This window comes from Gnatocerus cornutus, chromosome 1 (assembly GCF_029298725.1).
Source record: "Gnatocerus cornutus isolate USDA-ARS CGAHR chromosome 1, icGnaCorn1.1, whole genome shotgun sequence".
NCBI classification, from domain to species: Eukaryota; Metazoa; Arthropoda; class Insecta; order Coleoptera; family Tenebrionidae; genus Gnatocerus; species Gnatocerus cornutus.
In genome coordinates this window covers 10,125,638-10,139,137 of record NC_142233.1, presented here as the reverse complement: position 1 = coordinate 10,139,137, position 13,500 = coordinate 10,125,638, and the positions used below count along the sequence as shown (strand labels likewise).

The window sequence follows — 13,500 nt, the reverse complement described above, 5'->3', positions numbered from 1 at the left end:
TATCTTCGATTGTAGTGAAAACAATTTTCTTTCAAAATAATGAGATTTGAGATAAAAAATTGGACGGTTTCAGAATGTGTTGCATTTAGTGTGCAGCAGAAAGTGAAATTGCATTTTGATGTTAATGTATTTTTAATTATTTGTCACTGACAAGCGGCCGTTTTAATTTTACTTTATCATTTCGGAAGCCGTCCCTTTACGGACGCTAAAATCGGACATCAAAAACTAAATAATTGCTTTTCAACATAAATACTTGTTTTCAGTACCTTCTTAGGATTTTTGATAGTTCTTCTCTTTTGTACTCAATTTATTTGAATTCTTCACATCTACATTTTGAGTTACAAACTTTTAGATCCTTTGAATTTTTGAAACGTTCTCAGACATTGAAGTTTCTTCTATTTTTAGATAACTTCGTTCAAAACCTTTCAATTTTAAATTCGAAACTACAGTGTGTGCTAAAAAAACAAGATGATTACTGATCATGCGTGACCTTTACTGAATTCAGCTTACTGCAACTGTAATTTGACAAAATTAGCTTCGAACTGTGCTATCAAAAACGTGTGATTTTATTATAAAAAATATTCAATTCTATCCATAAATGTTTAAAAAAGTTAAAAAATGCCTCTACGTGAAGAAGATCTTTTAAAACTATGTGAAATTTTGATCAACGAAGAAGGATTTGCGATCGGTAATAAAACATCAAAAACACGTGCAATTTTTGCTATTGGTGGAGCGTTCATCGGCGGTTTATTTGGAGGATCATTAGGTTCAACAATTGGTAAGAATCTTGTGTTTATTATAGCATTTTTTAACATAAACCGATTGATAGGAGGTGCTGCAGGCAGTGTTTTAGGACTAGGAGTCTCTATAGTCCGGAGAAAATGGAAATCTGCTGCTCGTCAGGTCATTAAACATGACATGTCAGCAAAAGAAAAGAGAAAATTGGCAAAATCTACTGCTCGGGTCATTAAGCATGAATTGTCTGCAAAAGAAAAAAGAAAATTGGCAAAATCTGTTCATAAAGTGGTTAGAAATCTTAAACCTTCTGATATGTCTGCTCTCAGTACTGTGCTTACCAGAAATGAGGCTCTCAGAAAGTCGATTCTTGGCACAATTGAAAAAACTTTGACTAAAGATATGGGTTACTCTTTGACTAAAAAAATATGAGATTTTTTATGACTAATTTTCTGTGTGTAATAAAATTTTATGAAAATGATTATTCTTGTAATTCATAAATTTATAATTACAATTCGGGAGAAAGAAGTGTGTTTCTGCAGAGCGGTTCTTTTTATCTCCTATATATTCCAGATTGTGATTCCGCACATTTTCAATTCAACCGTATCTGCTGTTTTTTTTAGTTCTATTTAGCCCTTATGTGTTGCTTCAGCCTTTAAAAATCTCTATAACTACAGCGGCCTACGCTCGTTGTTGGATATTTTTGTAGCACCTGCGTTTGCTTCAGTCTTTGGAAAAAGCTCTAATTCTGCAGCGGGGTCTACACTAGTTGTTGGACATTTTCAAAGTCCCATTGTTGTTTTATTCTTTAGAAAAAGCTCTTAACTCTGCAGTGGTGCCCGCTCGTTGTTGGACGTTTTCAAAGCCCTCAAGTGTTGCATCAGCCTTTAAAAACCTCTAAACTCTGCAGCGGCCTATGCTCGTGGTTGAACAGTTTGAAAGCAGCTGCGTTTGCTTCAGTCTTTCGAAAAAGCTCTGACTCCTGCAGTGGTGTCCGCTCGTTGTTGGACATTTCTAAAACCTCTCATTGTTCTTTCATTTTTTGGAAAAAGCTTTAACTCTGCAGTGGTGTCCGCTCGTTCTTGGACAATTACAAAGCCTCTTAGTGATGTTTCAGTGTTTGGAAAAAGCTTCAACTTTGCAGCGATTTTCGCTCGTTGTTGGACATTTTCTAACAATAAGTCCATAAATGTTATTTTAGTCTTTGGGAAAAGCTCCAATTCTACAGCGATCTTCGCTTTTTGTTGGACATTTTCAAAATTTCCTAAACCTAAGAATATGTAAAAAAGGACAAAAAAGATACTAATGTAAAACAATTCAATAAAAATGCGGTAATAATATAATAACAACACTGAACTCCTTTCGTTACTGGAAGAAGGGATCAACGTCAGTAGTAGCTATAGGACAGGGGTTGGAACTCCCTCGGTAAGTTATTTCATTACAATTGTTTAAGACCGATAAGGCAGGTGACAATATATTTTGTAGCGAGAATTCCGTAACTTCCCAGTTGTGCTAAACCTGGACTTGCCTAGATAAGGGTGTTCCTGAGGGGGTGAGTCAAGTACCATTGCATTGTGTTAGTTAAGAAGTACTTTTTTGAGAAAAAAATCAGTACGACTCTGTTGTGAGAGTTGACCAAATAAATTTACAAATTTAGGTTACACTATTATAAAAAAAAAAACATTTTGGTGGTGATAACTGACCTGAAGAGTTTTTTTGTTTGAAATTTAGATACGAATTCATAAGTAAGAATTTTTTAATGTAAAAATAACTCAATCGAAATTTGTAGAACTTGATCTAATAAATAAATGCATTCAGGAACTTCGTACACAAGCCAAAATCAGGAATCAATTTTAAGATTTCTTTTTCAATTCTGTTTTTTAAATTTTTGTTGTTTTTTTATATCCACATTGGATTTTGTCTACATAGATTTTTTGAATTTGTTTGTTTTCTATCGATCCTTTTTGAATGTCCTTCTGAAAACTTTTTAAATTATTTGTAATTTTTGTTTAGACTCACATACTCGTATGATATCACAGTACTGGTCTGGCGCCTCGTGCATTTACATTCATACTCGTACGAGAATTGTTTTTTTCCGCACCTATTATGTAAATATCTATTTATTAGTAATTTGAAAAATTCTTGAAAATTTTGGTTTGGCGCGAAAGAAGGTTGATCTCTCAGATTATTGGGACACGTCTTTCAAATCAATGTGATCATGCGTGTGACCTTTGAACGCCTGAGACCACTTAAGACAAGACAAATTTACCTAACCTCAATGTTATAATAATAAACACTCGATTAAATTAATTAATTACTCGTTAACAAAGTTATCAAGAATATTTAAAATCAAATTTTAGTGGTGCTACATTTTTTACTCTTTTATAGTATTCAACCTTTTTAACGAGATGCCTTTACAACAAGGAGAACTTTTAAAAATATGTGAAATTTTGGCTGAAGAAGAAGGGCTAAGGGTCACTGCCAATGAGTCTTTCAAAGGTGCTTGTATGGCTTTTGCTGGAGCTTTAATGGGAGGTTTACTTGGAGGGCCAGTTGGTTTAGGAGTTGGTAAGTGGGTATAGTATTGCTTGTTATCTCCTGATGGTGATGGTGATAATGATAAGATAACATATGTTTATTATTATTTTTCCATAGGAGGTGCTGCCGGAAGTGTTATAGCAGCATATAAGAGCCAAGGAAAGTTTAAGTCTGCTGTTGAAGTTATTAAGTATGAAATGGCTGACAGGGACAAAGAAAGATTAGCTCAAGCTGTTCAAAATGTTGTTAGAAATCTTGATGCAACTGATGCAATTACTCTGATTACTATTCTTAACGGAAATGGTGTTGTTAGAGGATTGATCCTCGATTTAGTTAAAAATAGTCTAACTAATAATACTGGCTATGTATTGGCTTAAGAAGAACAAAAAACGAATTTTTTATCATGTAAATATGGACAGCTATTCTGTGATATATTAAATAAACTTGTACATAAAAATGTTTTTCATTTACTAATCATATTTCCCATTCTTATTTAACTTAATCTACCGAAACCAACAATACATTTTTAATGCATATTAAAAACAATTTTTTTTTGGACATGGTATCAGCAGTTTTTCAAAAATATCATAGGAACTGCTAACCCTAGCGATGAGTTTTATAAAATTGGGTTTTCAATTTCATATTTTTGAGAAAAACTGGAAAATTCAATTTAGAGCAAAAAGGGACTTCAAATTTGGAAATAGGACTGGATACTGTGGGTTATTTTAATAGAAGAATTTTGAACTTGGGCGTTTCTTTACCTTTGTTGAAACATCTTTAATATTTTAATTTCTCAGTTAATCTTTCGTTCTCCTTGGAGTATTGTTTTCAAATCATTTAATTCTTGTTTTTCCTTTTTACACCTCTTTTTCCGAAGTTTTCCTTCAAACTTTCTCCAGCTTTTCCGTTTTATTAAATCATTATCTTCTTCATCCCAAAACATCCCAGACGTTTGAAATTGTTTTTTAAATAAGCAGGGTAAAAAACACGTTTTTTTTTATTTCATTTTATTAAACAATAAAAAAATAAATTATTAAAAAATTCAATCGACCATTAATTAATAAATCTATATTTTTAACATTTCAATTTTAATTATCTCTTGTACAACTATATGGGTAATCTATATGTAAGCGTTTAAGTTACAATGGCTAATTCTTGGTAGCACCTGATTAGTAATACTACGTTTGTGTATACGGCATATTAGGACATTCTTCTAAAAACGGTATAATTTTAAGGCTCCGCTAATTCCCAAGGTTATGATATGTATATGTAGATTGTTATCACGTTATAATTACATTTCTCACTATATGTGGTTTAAAATGATCTACAGAAGCAGTAAATGATGTGTCAACATATTAAAACTAAAAAAAATCAATTATAATAAACTCCACCACAATCTGGACATCGGGCTCTTCTCGCCGGCGAACTGCTGTGAATGATCCTTTCTTGCTTCCTCTGCATGTAATTTTCATGTTCAATAGCTTGTTTAGTAAACCACGTATGAAAATGTGTCATCAGAGCCTTTAATCCATCTTCCGTCAGCTTATTTTCCATGAAATACGCATCAGATACTAAATGAAAAATCTCGATGACACGTTTTGAAAAGTCCAGAGCCAGTCTTGGAAAAGCAGGTTTTTCAAACTGTGGATCGTTGTTAGAAGCCAACCATTTTTGGTACTGCTCCTCCATGTTATTCACCAAGTCTTGGAAATATCCACTCACCATTCTGAATAATCTCAAGAACTTGTCCACGCCGGGGAACATTTTTTCTAACTCGTTGAAACAGCCGGGATGCACATCGACTAATCTTCCAACGACGCGTCCAACGGCGTTGATAATTTTTTCTCTAACGGGTTCTTCTGTGTCACTGAATATCCTCCATAAAGACACTGCTAATCCACCAATCTCTTGAATATTCAGACGCCTGAAAGAAACTTGCAACTGCGAGTTTAACGCTCTCACTTGATTCTGCGTCGGTTCGGGAGTGGTGGGTAAAGTGGTCAAAAACGTGGCTACATCGTTGTTGTCCATAGCACCGAATTTCCCCATGTCTACATTCACACCGTTGAGTTTAATATTTCCGTTTTCCGCTGAGAATTTCACGTCGTTTTTATTCATCTGTTTGTTCAGACGAGTCAGAGTGGAGAACACTTCGTCTTTGTTTGGTATCTTCACGATGGTCTTGATAACTTCCGCTTGCCCTTTAGCGACATCACCTTGGTTCTGACGGATAGTTTCTTTCAACATCTTGTTGAAAGTCTTCCGATGCCTATTGCTCCGCAGCGAATCGTGATAGTCCCGTAGAGTTTGTGCTTGAGACTCTTCGATCATCGTGCCAGCGGTCTTGAATGAGTACAAAGCGTGTCCGAAGAATAGAATAGAAGAGCTGAGTTGGACTATTGTTAACATGGATGGTCGCTTGTTTTCCTTCCACCACTGCTCCAAGACGTCGTAGCTGGAATTGACCACGTTGATTCCCGTAGCCCCTAAATTTGCCACGTTGATGACGTTTATCGTTTGGTTCGCGCCCTACAAAGAATTTGTTTTTTACTTTATTCGAGTTTTATAAGGAGGTACGCACCTGACCAAGGTTGACCCCCATGGTTGCCATTTGCGAAAATGCGAAACTCGCGCCGACTCCTACGAACCCCAAAGACCCCGCGACGATATTAAGATAAGCGCCTCGAGCTTCGGAGTTGGCAAAACTGAGAGTTTCTTTGTGCCTAGTCCTGTCGTACAACGTATAAGCGCTACGTCCTAAAGAGTACAGTCCCACCCCCAGCCCCGTCGCTCCGGCGACAATCAAAGCAACCGGGGCGACAGTTACAGTAGGAATGGCGGCGGCGATGAAAATACCCCCAGAAACTAGACCCACAGCAGTGTTAGCGATGTCGGCGCCTTGCAAGATCTTCGCGTCTATACCACAAGCTGGTGAGAGGTGACGCTCGAGAATCACACTGCCCGTTTCGTTGGCTTGGTAGCGGCCGTTAAGGGGGAGAATCATTTCGCAGCCTGGTAATTTATTCCGTGTCAAGTATTCGTTCCAAGTCTTGTAAACACGTCCGCTGTCATCGATGATGATCCGACAGGGATTGTCGCTGTTTTTGCACTTCCGCAAGATGAAGAGTGGGACTGGGTTGAGATCGGTGACCGGGTTGTAGTCTTTGAACTTCTTGGAACGTTTTTGTTTCTCGCTGGGGAGAGGTTCCGTGCAATTGTAGACGAAGGAGATGATAATTCGGTCTTTCCATTTAGCGAAGATGTCTGAAATGGAGAATTAGAAGACTCCACTAAGAAGTTCTGAAGACTTACTGTTTTCCTTGACGATAACTTCAAATAACATGTCGATTCTCTTGTTCTGCTTTTCGTCGTACCCCGATTCTGATTGTGGGGGCCCATATAGGGCATAACCGATTTTACTTTTCAGAAGTTCAAACTCAAAATAATCAAAACTGTCGTAGTCGCGGTCTCCAAGTAAATCCAACATAATCTGTTGATAGCTGATTGATCTAAAATAAAACTGTGCTTATCTAAGACATTATTAACCCCCAATATTGTACCCAATATCATTTTCTGATTGTTCGACTTTTTCAAGATCTTTTTCGATGTTGTTTTCTGTCAACAAGAATTCGTCGGCCTTCTTTAAAGTCTCCAAGAAATCCTTTTTGGAGACTTTACTCTTAATACAAGAAAAAAGTGTAAAAGAATTCTTGATAGGCACAATCAATAAGGCAGCACAGACTTTCGATTCCACAAAATTAACGAGAGCTGATAGTTCAGCTCGACTGCTTAAGGCCTCGATTAAAGCTGGATGATATTTTTCCTGTTCCAAGTCCCACCCCAGAAGGAAAAACCTGTCGTTTACCATTTCTTTAACTTCAGGTCTGTTGAGGTTTTCTGCAAATATTTTCGAAAACTTGTCGCCCTTGTTGTGGAAATATAAGAGAAGGATTTTTCTCTGTGGACAATTAGATTTTGAAAAAAGTTTTAAAAGGGGAACTGCAGCTTACACTTTCCACAGACGTGAAGCAGGCTTGGGACATTGCATCTTCCAAGCGGCAAACGTGGAAAAGAATTCCACGATCGTCGAAGTTCTCTGAGAAGTACTCGATAAAATCTATTGAAGCGGAAACTTCTAATTCTGCAAATATAGACAAATCCGTATATTTAAGTGTTGATTAAATAAATTAAATCTTTCGAATATAAAACCCACATTTTATAATATTTCATCGAAAACTTGATATTTATTTTTTACTCAAATCATCAACATTTAAAGTTCCTTGTCGAAAAATAGTTTGATTTAAATTTTACAGGCAATTTAAAAATACAATACGACATCCCAAAATTTTAATCGGCCACAACTCAGTCATTTGTTGACGTATAAGAAATTTGAGCACAGATTTGGATTCAACGTAAAGTTCTGCGCAAAGCGAGTCCCAATATCGTGAGTTTGCTCTACAAATAAACTAGATATTGATCGAAATAGGTTTTTAGGAGGTCTAGTTTTCAAGGAACTTTTTGAGGGTGAAAACGACGATTAATGCGTTTGAGTGAAATATCAATCGAAAGAGCAGTTCAAAGTCTACAAATAGTTTATGAGAGCCGGTCCAAAAAACTTTGTTCAAAAAAAGCGAAATATCAACCAAAGTAGATGCACATAGTTTCAGCTGTAAAAAATATTTTGAAAACATTTTTGCAATAAATAAACTATCTAATTTCGGAAAACCCAAGAGCGAATTCTTACTAAGCAAAATGCTAGCAAAATAATGCCAAAAACCGCATCTATCTATCTATCGTAAGTTTCCGAGATATGGAGTATCGATAGAATTGTCTGGCGACAACCGTAATTTTTAATTGACCATAACTCAATTATTTGTTGAAGTATGGGAATTTTGTGCACAGATTTGGATTTGGATTCAGCGTTAAATTCTGCGTAAAATGAGCACCAATATTATAAGTTTTCTTCACAAACTAGATATTGACCGAAATAAGTTTTCAGGTGTTTTAGGAGTGATTTTTAAGGGTGAAAACGTTTAATGTTTTTTGAGTTTTATATCAATCCAAAGAGCAGCTCGAAATCTATCATCTGGCAAAGTTTCAAATTGGTAAGACAAGTAGTTTAGGAGAGGCGGTCAAAAAACGAAAATCGAAATTGTTTTTTTGAAAAAAAAAAACGAACATTGAATTTTGGACATCGGAGAGTAAATTATAAACAACAAAAGGGAAGGAAAAACGATGGCAAAAACTACATCATTCTATCTGTCATAGTTTGGGAGATATTGAGCACTAAAAATTTCTAAAATGAAACTAAATTTTCCAAAATTATAATTGACCATAATTCAGTTATTTGTTGTCGTACATGGATTTTGAGCACGGTTTTGGATTCAGCGTGAAATTCTGCTAAAATGAGACCCAATAGTGTAAGTTCGCTTTACAAATGAAATTGATATTGATCTCAAGAGGTGTTTTTAGGGTTATTTTCAAGGAACTTTTGCAGGGCGAAAACGACGTTTAATCCCTTTGAGTTACGTACAAAAAGCAGCCCGAAATCTATCATTTGGCAAACGTTCAGATTAGTAGGACAAATAAAAGTTTACGAGGGGCAGTCAAAAAATAAAAAAATACTTTGAAAAACTTCAAATAGAAACCTCAGGAACGACTCAGTTTTGTATACTACATATTTTAGTTACAATCACGAGTAAAATTTATGACTCGTTTTCCATTGTCTTTTATTTGCATTTCGAAAATTAAAACGCGTTCGAAAGATTACGGTTATATAAACTGTACAAAACTTCCACATATTAGAAGTCCTATTTGTTTAATCAATGAACGTTAAAGTAAACAAAGGATTGGCTCTGACCTCTGAAATTATTCTCATCCTGATCCATTGGAACCACATCAGGTTCGCTTTTATCATCTTTATCTAAGTTGTCCACATTGTACAGCACCAAATGGTGCGGATTAGACTCGCAACACTCCTCCAAAATAACATCATCACTCTCAGGAGTTCTGGACCAACAATCAATAACTTGTTTTGAAGGAGGAATTTTAAACTTCTCAAAAATCTCAAGTTTTAGGTCCCCTAAAATACATAATTAGAAACATTCTAAAACGGTCACCAGCGCCTTACAGACGGTGTCATATTTCGATAAAGCGAGGGACTCTTCGGCACCGTCGCAAATAACAAGAAGAGATAATTTATGTTCATCAGAGACGTCCATTATTTCTGCAACAAACATGATAAAATGTAAAAAAACTTGTACGGAATATTTTTACAGCAGTATTGGGGATTACCCCAATTAACGCCCCGAGACACAAACAACATAACCTTATTGAGAAAACGTCACTTTGACATCTGTCAAACAAGTGGTTGTTGCTCGGCAACCAGTAATACACTAGTGACTTTTGATGGTGTGCAACGGACTTCACTTGGTGTTTTAACAGTTTTTTATTTGGGCAAGGTTGGTAGTAATTTAGTGACAATTTAATCCCGAGGTGGAGATTTGGTGTTAATGCCCACAAAAATGGTAAGTTTTTGTAATTTTTTATATTCGTAAACCGATAAGTGCTTTACAATCTTTAATAATGAGAGGTCGCCGTGCGTTTCCCACTTGGGCTTTAGATCGTTATAGATTTTCCAACATTTTGTCGGTAAACTGAAAATTACATAAATATAACCTTACTTTTTGACAGTTGTTGACTGAATAAAATAATATTTCAGCCAACAACTCCGCCTCAAATATCGCCTGTCGAAGAACAGGAGAAGTATCTTCAAGATGCTTTGGGAGTGGTCAAGGCTCAAGCTTTTCACATGAAAAGGTCTCTCGACAAGAATAAACTGATGGATGCTCTGAAAAATGCAAGTGCGATGCTTGCCGAACTCCGGACGTCGTTACTGTCGCCAAAGAGTTACTACGAGCTTTGTAAGTAACAAGTAATCCTTTCAGAGTTGTGTCTGTAGCAAAGTTTTTAGATATGGCCATCACAGATGAGTTGAGACATTTAGAGTTGTACCTCTTAGATGAGTTCCAGAAAGGGCGCAAAGTGGCGGATTTATACGAACTCGTACAATATGCCGGTAATATTGTACCCAGACTATATCTCCTTATCACTGTTGGATTAGTTTACATTAAAACTAATAATGCTTTAAGGAGAGACTTATTGAAGGATTTGGTGGAGATGTGCAGAGGTACCCTTAATAATCTAATTTAGTATTTTGATTAAACATACAAATTGTAGGAGTTCAACACCCGCTGCGTGGCCTTTTCTTGCGCAATTATCTTCTACAGTGCACAAGAAATGTGTTACCAGACGCCCCTGACACTGATGCGGATGCTCCAGAAGGCACAGTCCGAGATTCTGTTGATTTTGTGTTGATGAATTTCGCGGAAATGAATAAACTGTGGGTGAGAATGCAGCATCAAGGTCATTCTAGGGAGAGGCAACATAGAGAACGGGAGAGGGAGGAATTGAAGATTTTAGTGGGGACAAACCTGGTCAGGTTGAGTCAGTTGGAGTCTGTGACGCTTGAAAAATATCAAAAATTGGTTCTACCCGGGATCTTGGAGCAGGTACGAAGTTAATACAGTAAAATCTCGTTGACACGAACTCAAAGGGAATAAAAAAATTGTAAATTTCGGTGTTTGAAAATGTTTTTGTGTCGATGTTTTGCCTTCATTCAAAATCTTTTCAATCGTAAGTTTAGGCGGTTTGCTTCTGAGAACTTTTCTAATGTTGATTCAAAGAAAAAGTAGCAGCTAGCATCCTAAGAAATCAATTTGTCTCCAGGTCGTCAGCTGCCGCGACGCAATTGCTCAAGAATATCTAATGGAATGCATAATCCAAGTATTTCCGGACGAATTCCACATAAAAACGTTAAATCCCTTTTTAAAATCATGTGCCGAACTTGAAGCCGGAGTCAACGTCAAAAACATAGTAATCAGTTTGATGGAGCGTTTGGCCACGTTTAGTCAACGTGCAGATACTCTAGGAAGTGAAGGTTTGTGTTCACCAACCCTTTAAACAACTTTCGGTAAATTTTTTCTTACATAGGAGCTACCATCTTGCAGCAAGTCCAACTTTTCGAAGTGTTTTCGGACCAAGTTGCCTCAATAATCGCCAACCGTCAGTACTTGCCTCCTGAAGACATGATAGCTCTTCAAGTAGCGCTGGTTAACTTGGCTTTGAAGTGTTATCCCGATAGAATTGACTACATAGACAAAGTTATGTTAACGAGCGTGGAAGTTTTCCAGCGTTTGGGGCTTGAGCATCTCGAATCGAATTCTTTGGTGGCCAAAGAGTTACAAAAGTTGTTGAAAATCCCTCTTGATAATTATAATAACTTGTTGACGATCTTGGAATTGAAACATTATGCTGGTTTGATGCAGCATTTAGATTATAATGGACGGAAAACGTTGAGCATTTACATTTTAAACAATGCTTTGGATAACGAGACTATTGTGCCGAGCCAGGGAGAAACTGAGCAAGCTTTGAATCTGTTGAATCCATTGGTCAATGATAAAGAAGAGCAGCCAATAGGAGAGGTCGATTTAGAAGAGTTGGCAGAAGAACAGTGTTTATTGGCTAGGTTTATTCACCAACTGCAATCCAACGTGGCTGACGATCAGTACCTAATCCTCACGAGTGCACGAAAGGTTGGTGTTTATTTAACCGTGGTAACGTACTTACAGTACCATTGTTTTAGATTTTGGGCAGCGGAGGGTCTCAGCGCATCAAGTACACGCTCCCACCTCTTCTATTCCAAGCGTACCTTCTTGCTTACAAATACAAGCAACTCCAGGACGAAAAGTGGGAAAAGAAGTGCCAAAAAATCTTTCAGTTTTGTCATTCTACCATTACGGCGTTAGTAAAAGCAGAGCTCGCGGAATTGCCTTTAAGATTGTTCCTCCAAGGAGCATTAGCCATCGACCAGATCGGTTTCGAAAACCACGAAACTGTGGCGTATGAGTTTATGTCGCAAGCATTCTCTCTCTACGAAGACGAAATATCAGACTCCAAAGCTCAGTTGGCCGCCATAACCCTCATCGTGGGGACTTTGGAACAGATCAGTTGTTTCTCGGAAGAAAATTCCGACCCTTTGCGGACGCAGTGCGCCCTAGCAGCGAGTAAATTACTGAAGAAACCCGACCAATGCAGAGGCGTAGCCACTTGCTCCCACTTGTTCTGGAGCGGGAAAACTTTGGCGAGTAACCGAGAAGAAACTCATGATGGAAAACGCGTCGTGGAATGTCTGAAGAAAGGTTTGAAAATCGCTAAACAATGCATGGATGTCAGCGTGCAAGTTCAGTTGTTTGTTGAATTGTTGAATCATTATATTTATTTCTTCGAGAAAGGAAACGATCAAGTTAGTGTACAGGTTTTGAATCAAGTTATTGGAAAAATCAAAGAAGAGCTGCCGAACTTGGAGAGCTCTGATGAAACTGAACAGATCACCAAACATTTTAACAATACTTTGGATCATTTGAGGTCGAGACTGGTGACGCCCGATACCGACGGAGTTTCGTATGAGGGCCTAGAGGTGTAATTTTTTCAATCAGACTTAGTGCTAGAGATGTGTATATTATTAAGTCAGACTATGTTATTTGAATAATTTGTTAATTATAATGATTTTTTAATATATGTATATTATGATACGGCAAAATATATGGAAGCACCAATCATACACGGATTTTATATGCACCACAGAACTTTAGCGGACTATTTTACCAGACTAGTAACTTAAGGGTCTACGAGCCTGCCCGAAAATTTCTGTTTGAAAAGTATGCAACTTTAACAACACCTTTGATTGACAGCTGCCAAAAGGGATTACCGAGGATTTGGTAATGAGGGGATCATAAACTTTATGGAAACGGTCGCTTGACCTGCACATTTCCTAAGAAACCCAGCGGTTGGAACAATAAATTCGTGTTGGACCAAAGATGAGTTTAAATATCAGGATTTGAGTTTCTCTGCGTTTTGAGCCCGTGAAATTTCTAGTTCTAGTAGGTAAAAATTTTACGGGCGTAATTTTTTTTTTTTTCAATTAATGGAAAATGTATGTATAAAATCCGCAAATTTCCAGTTTCCATAGTACGTAATGACAAAATGTTTTTTAATTGAAAAATGTAATTTTCGTAAATGTAGTCCGAAATTTTTCCTCACTGGTCGCCGGGGAAAGTTTAAAATTACTTATTATTTTATTATTTTTATTTGAGAAAAACGCATTTA

The 13,500-nt window shown here is 36.9% G+C and overlaps 3 protein-coding genes across 3 annotated transcripts; 2 read left to right on the top strand and 1 right to left on the bottom strand.

The window, feature by feature from the left end:
• Positions 1 to 2,811: 2,811 nt before the first annotated feature.
• On the top strand, positions 2,812 to 3,730 carry LOC148180262 (protein C19orf12 homolog). The gene is made up of 2 exons (XM_088043534.1): positions 2,812 to 3,303; positions 3,391 to 3,730. Exons 1-2 carry the CDS (start codon positions 3,144 to 3,146, stop codon positions 3,648 to 3,650), a joined length of 420 nt encoding a protein of 139 aa, XP_087899660.1. The 5' UTR covers positions 2,812 to 3,143; the 3' UTR covers positions 3,651 to 3,730.
• Positions 3,731 to 4,321: 591 nt separating this feature from the next.
• Positions 4,322 to 9,654, bottom strand: LOC148180261 (uncharacterized). The gene is made up of 8 exons (XM_088046949.1): positions 9,550 to 9,654; positions 9,404 to 9,499; positions 9,134 to 9,355; positions 7,284 to 7,414; positions 6,834 to 7,231; positions 6,586 to 6,782; positions 5,855 to 6,537; positions 4,322 to 5,802 (listed from the first exon to the last, which is right to left on the bottom strand). Exons 2-8 carry the CDS (start codon positions 9,492 to 9,494, stop codon positions 4,645 to 4,647), a joined length of 2,880 nt encoding a protein of 959 aa, XP_087903075.1. The 5' UTR covers positions 9,495 to 9,499; positions 9,550 to 9,654; the 3' UTR covers positions 4,322 to 4,644.
• Positions 9,655 to 9,734: 80 nt separating this feature from the next.
• On the top strand, positions 9,735 to 12,953 carry Vps35 (Vacuolar protein sorting 35). The gene is made up of 7 exons (XM_088045240.1): positions 9,735 to 9,800; positions 9,995 to 10,196; positions 10,247 to 10,462; positions 10,513 to 10,844; positions 11,062 to 11,272; positions 11,326 to 11,927; positions 11,978 to 12,953. The coding sequence occupies exons 1-7, from the start codon at positions 9,786 to 9,788 to the stop codon at positions 12,815 to 12,817; spliced, it is 2,418 nt and encodes an 805-aa protein (XP_087901366.1). The 5' UTR covers positions 9,735 to 9,785; the 3' UTR covers positions 12,818 to 12,953.
• The last annotated feature ends 547 nt before the right edge of the window (positions 12,954 to 13,500 follow it).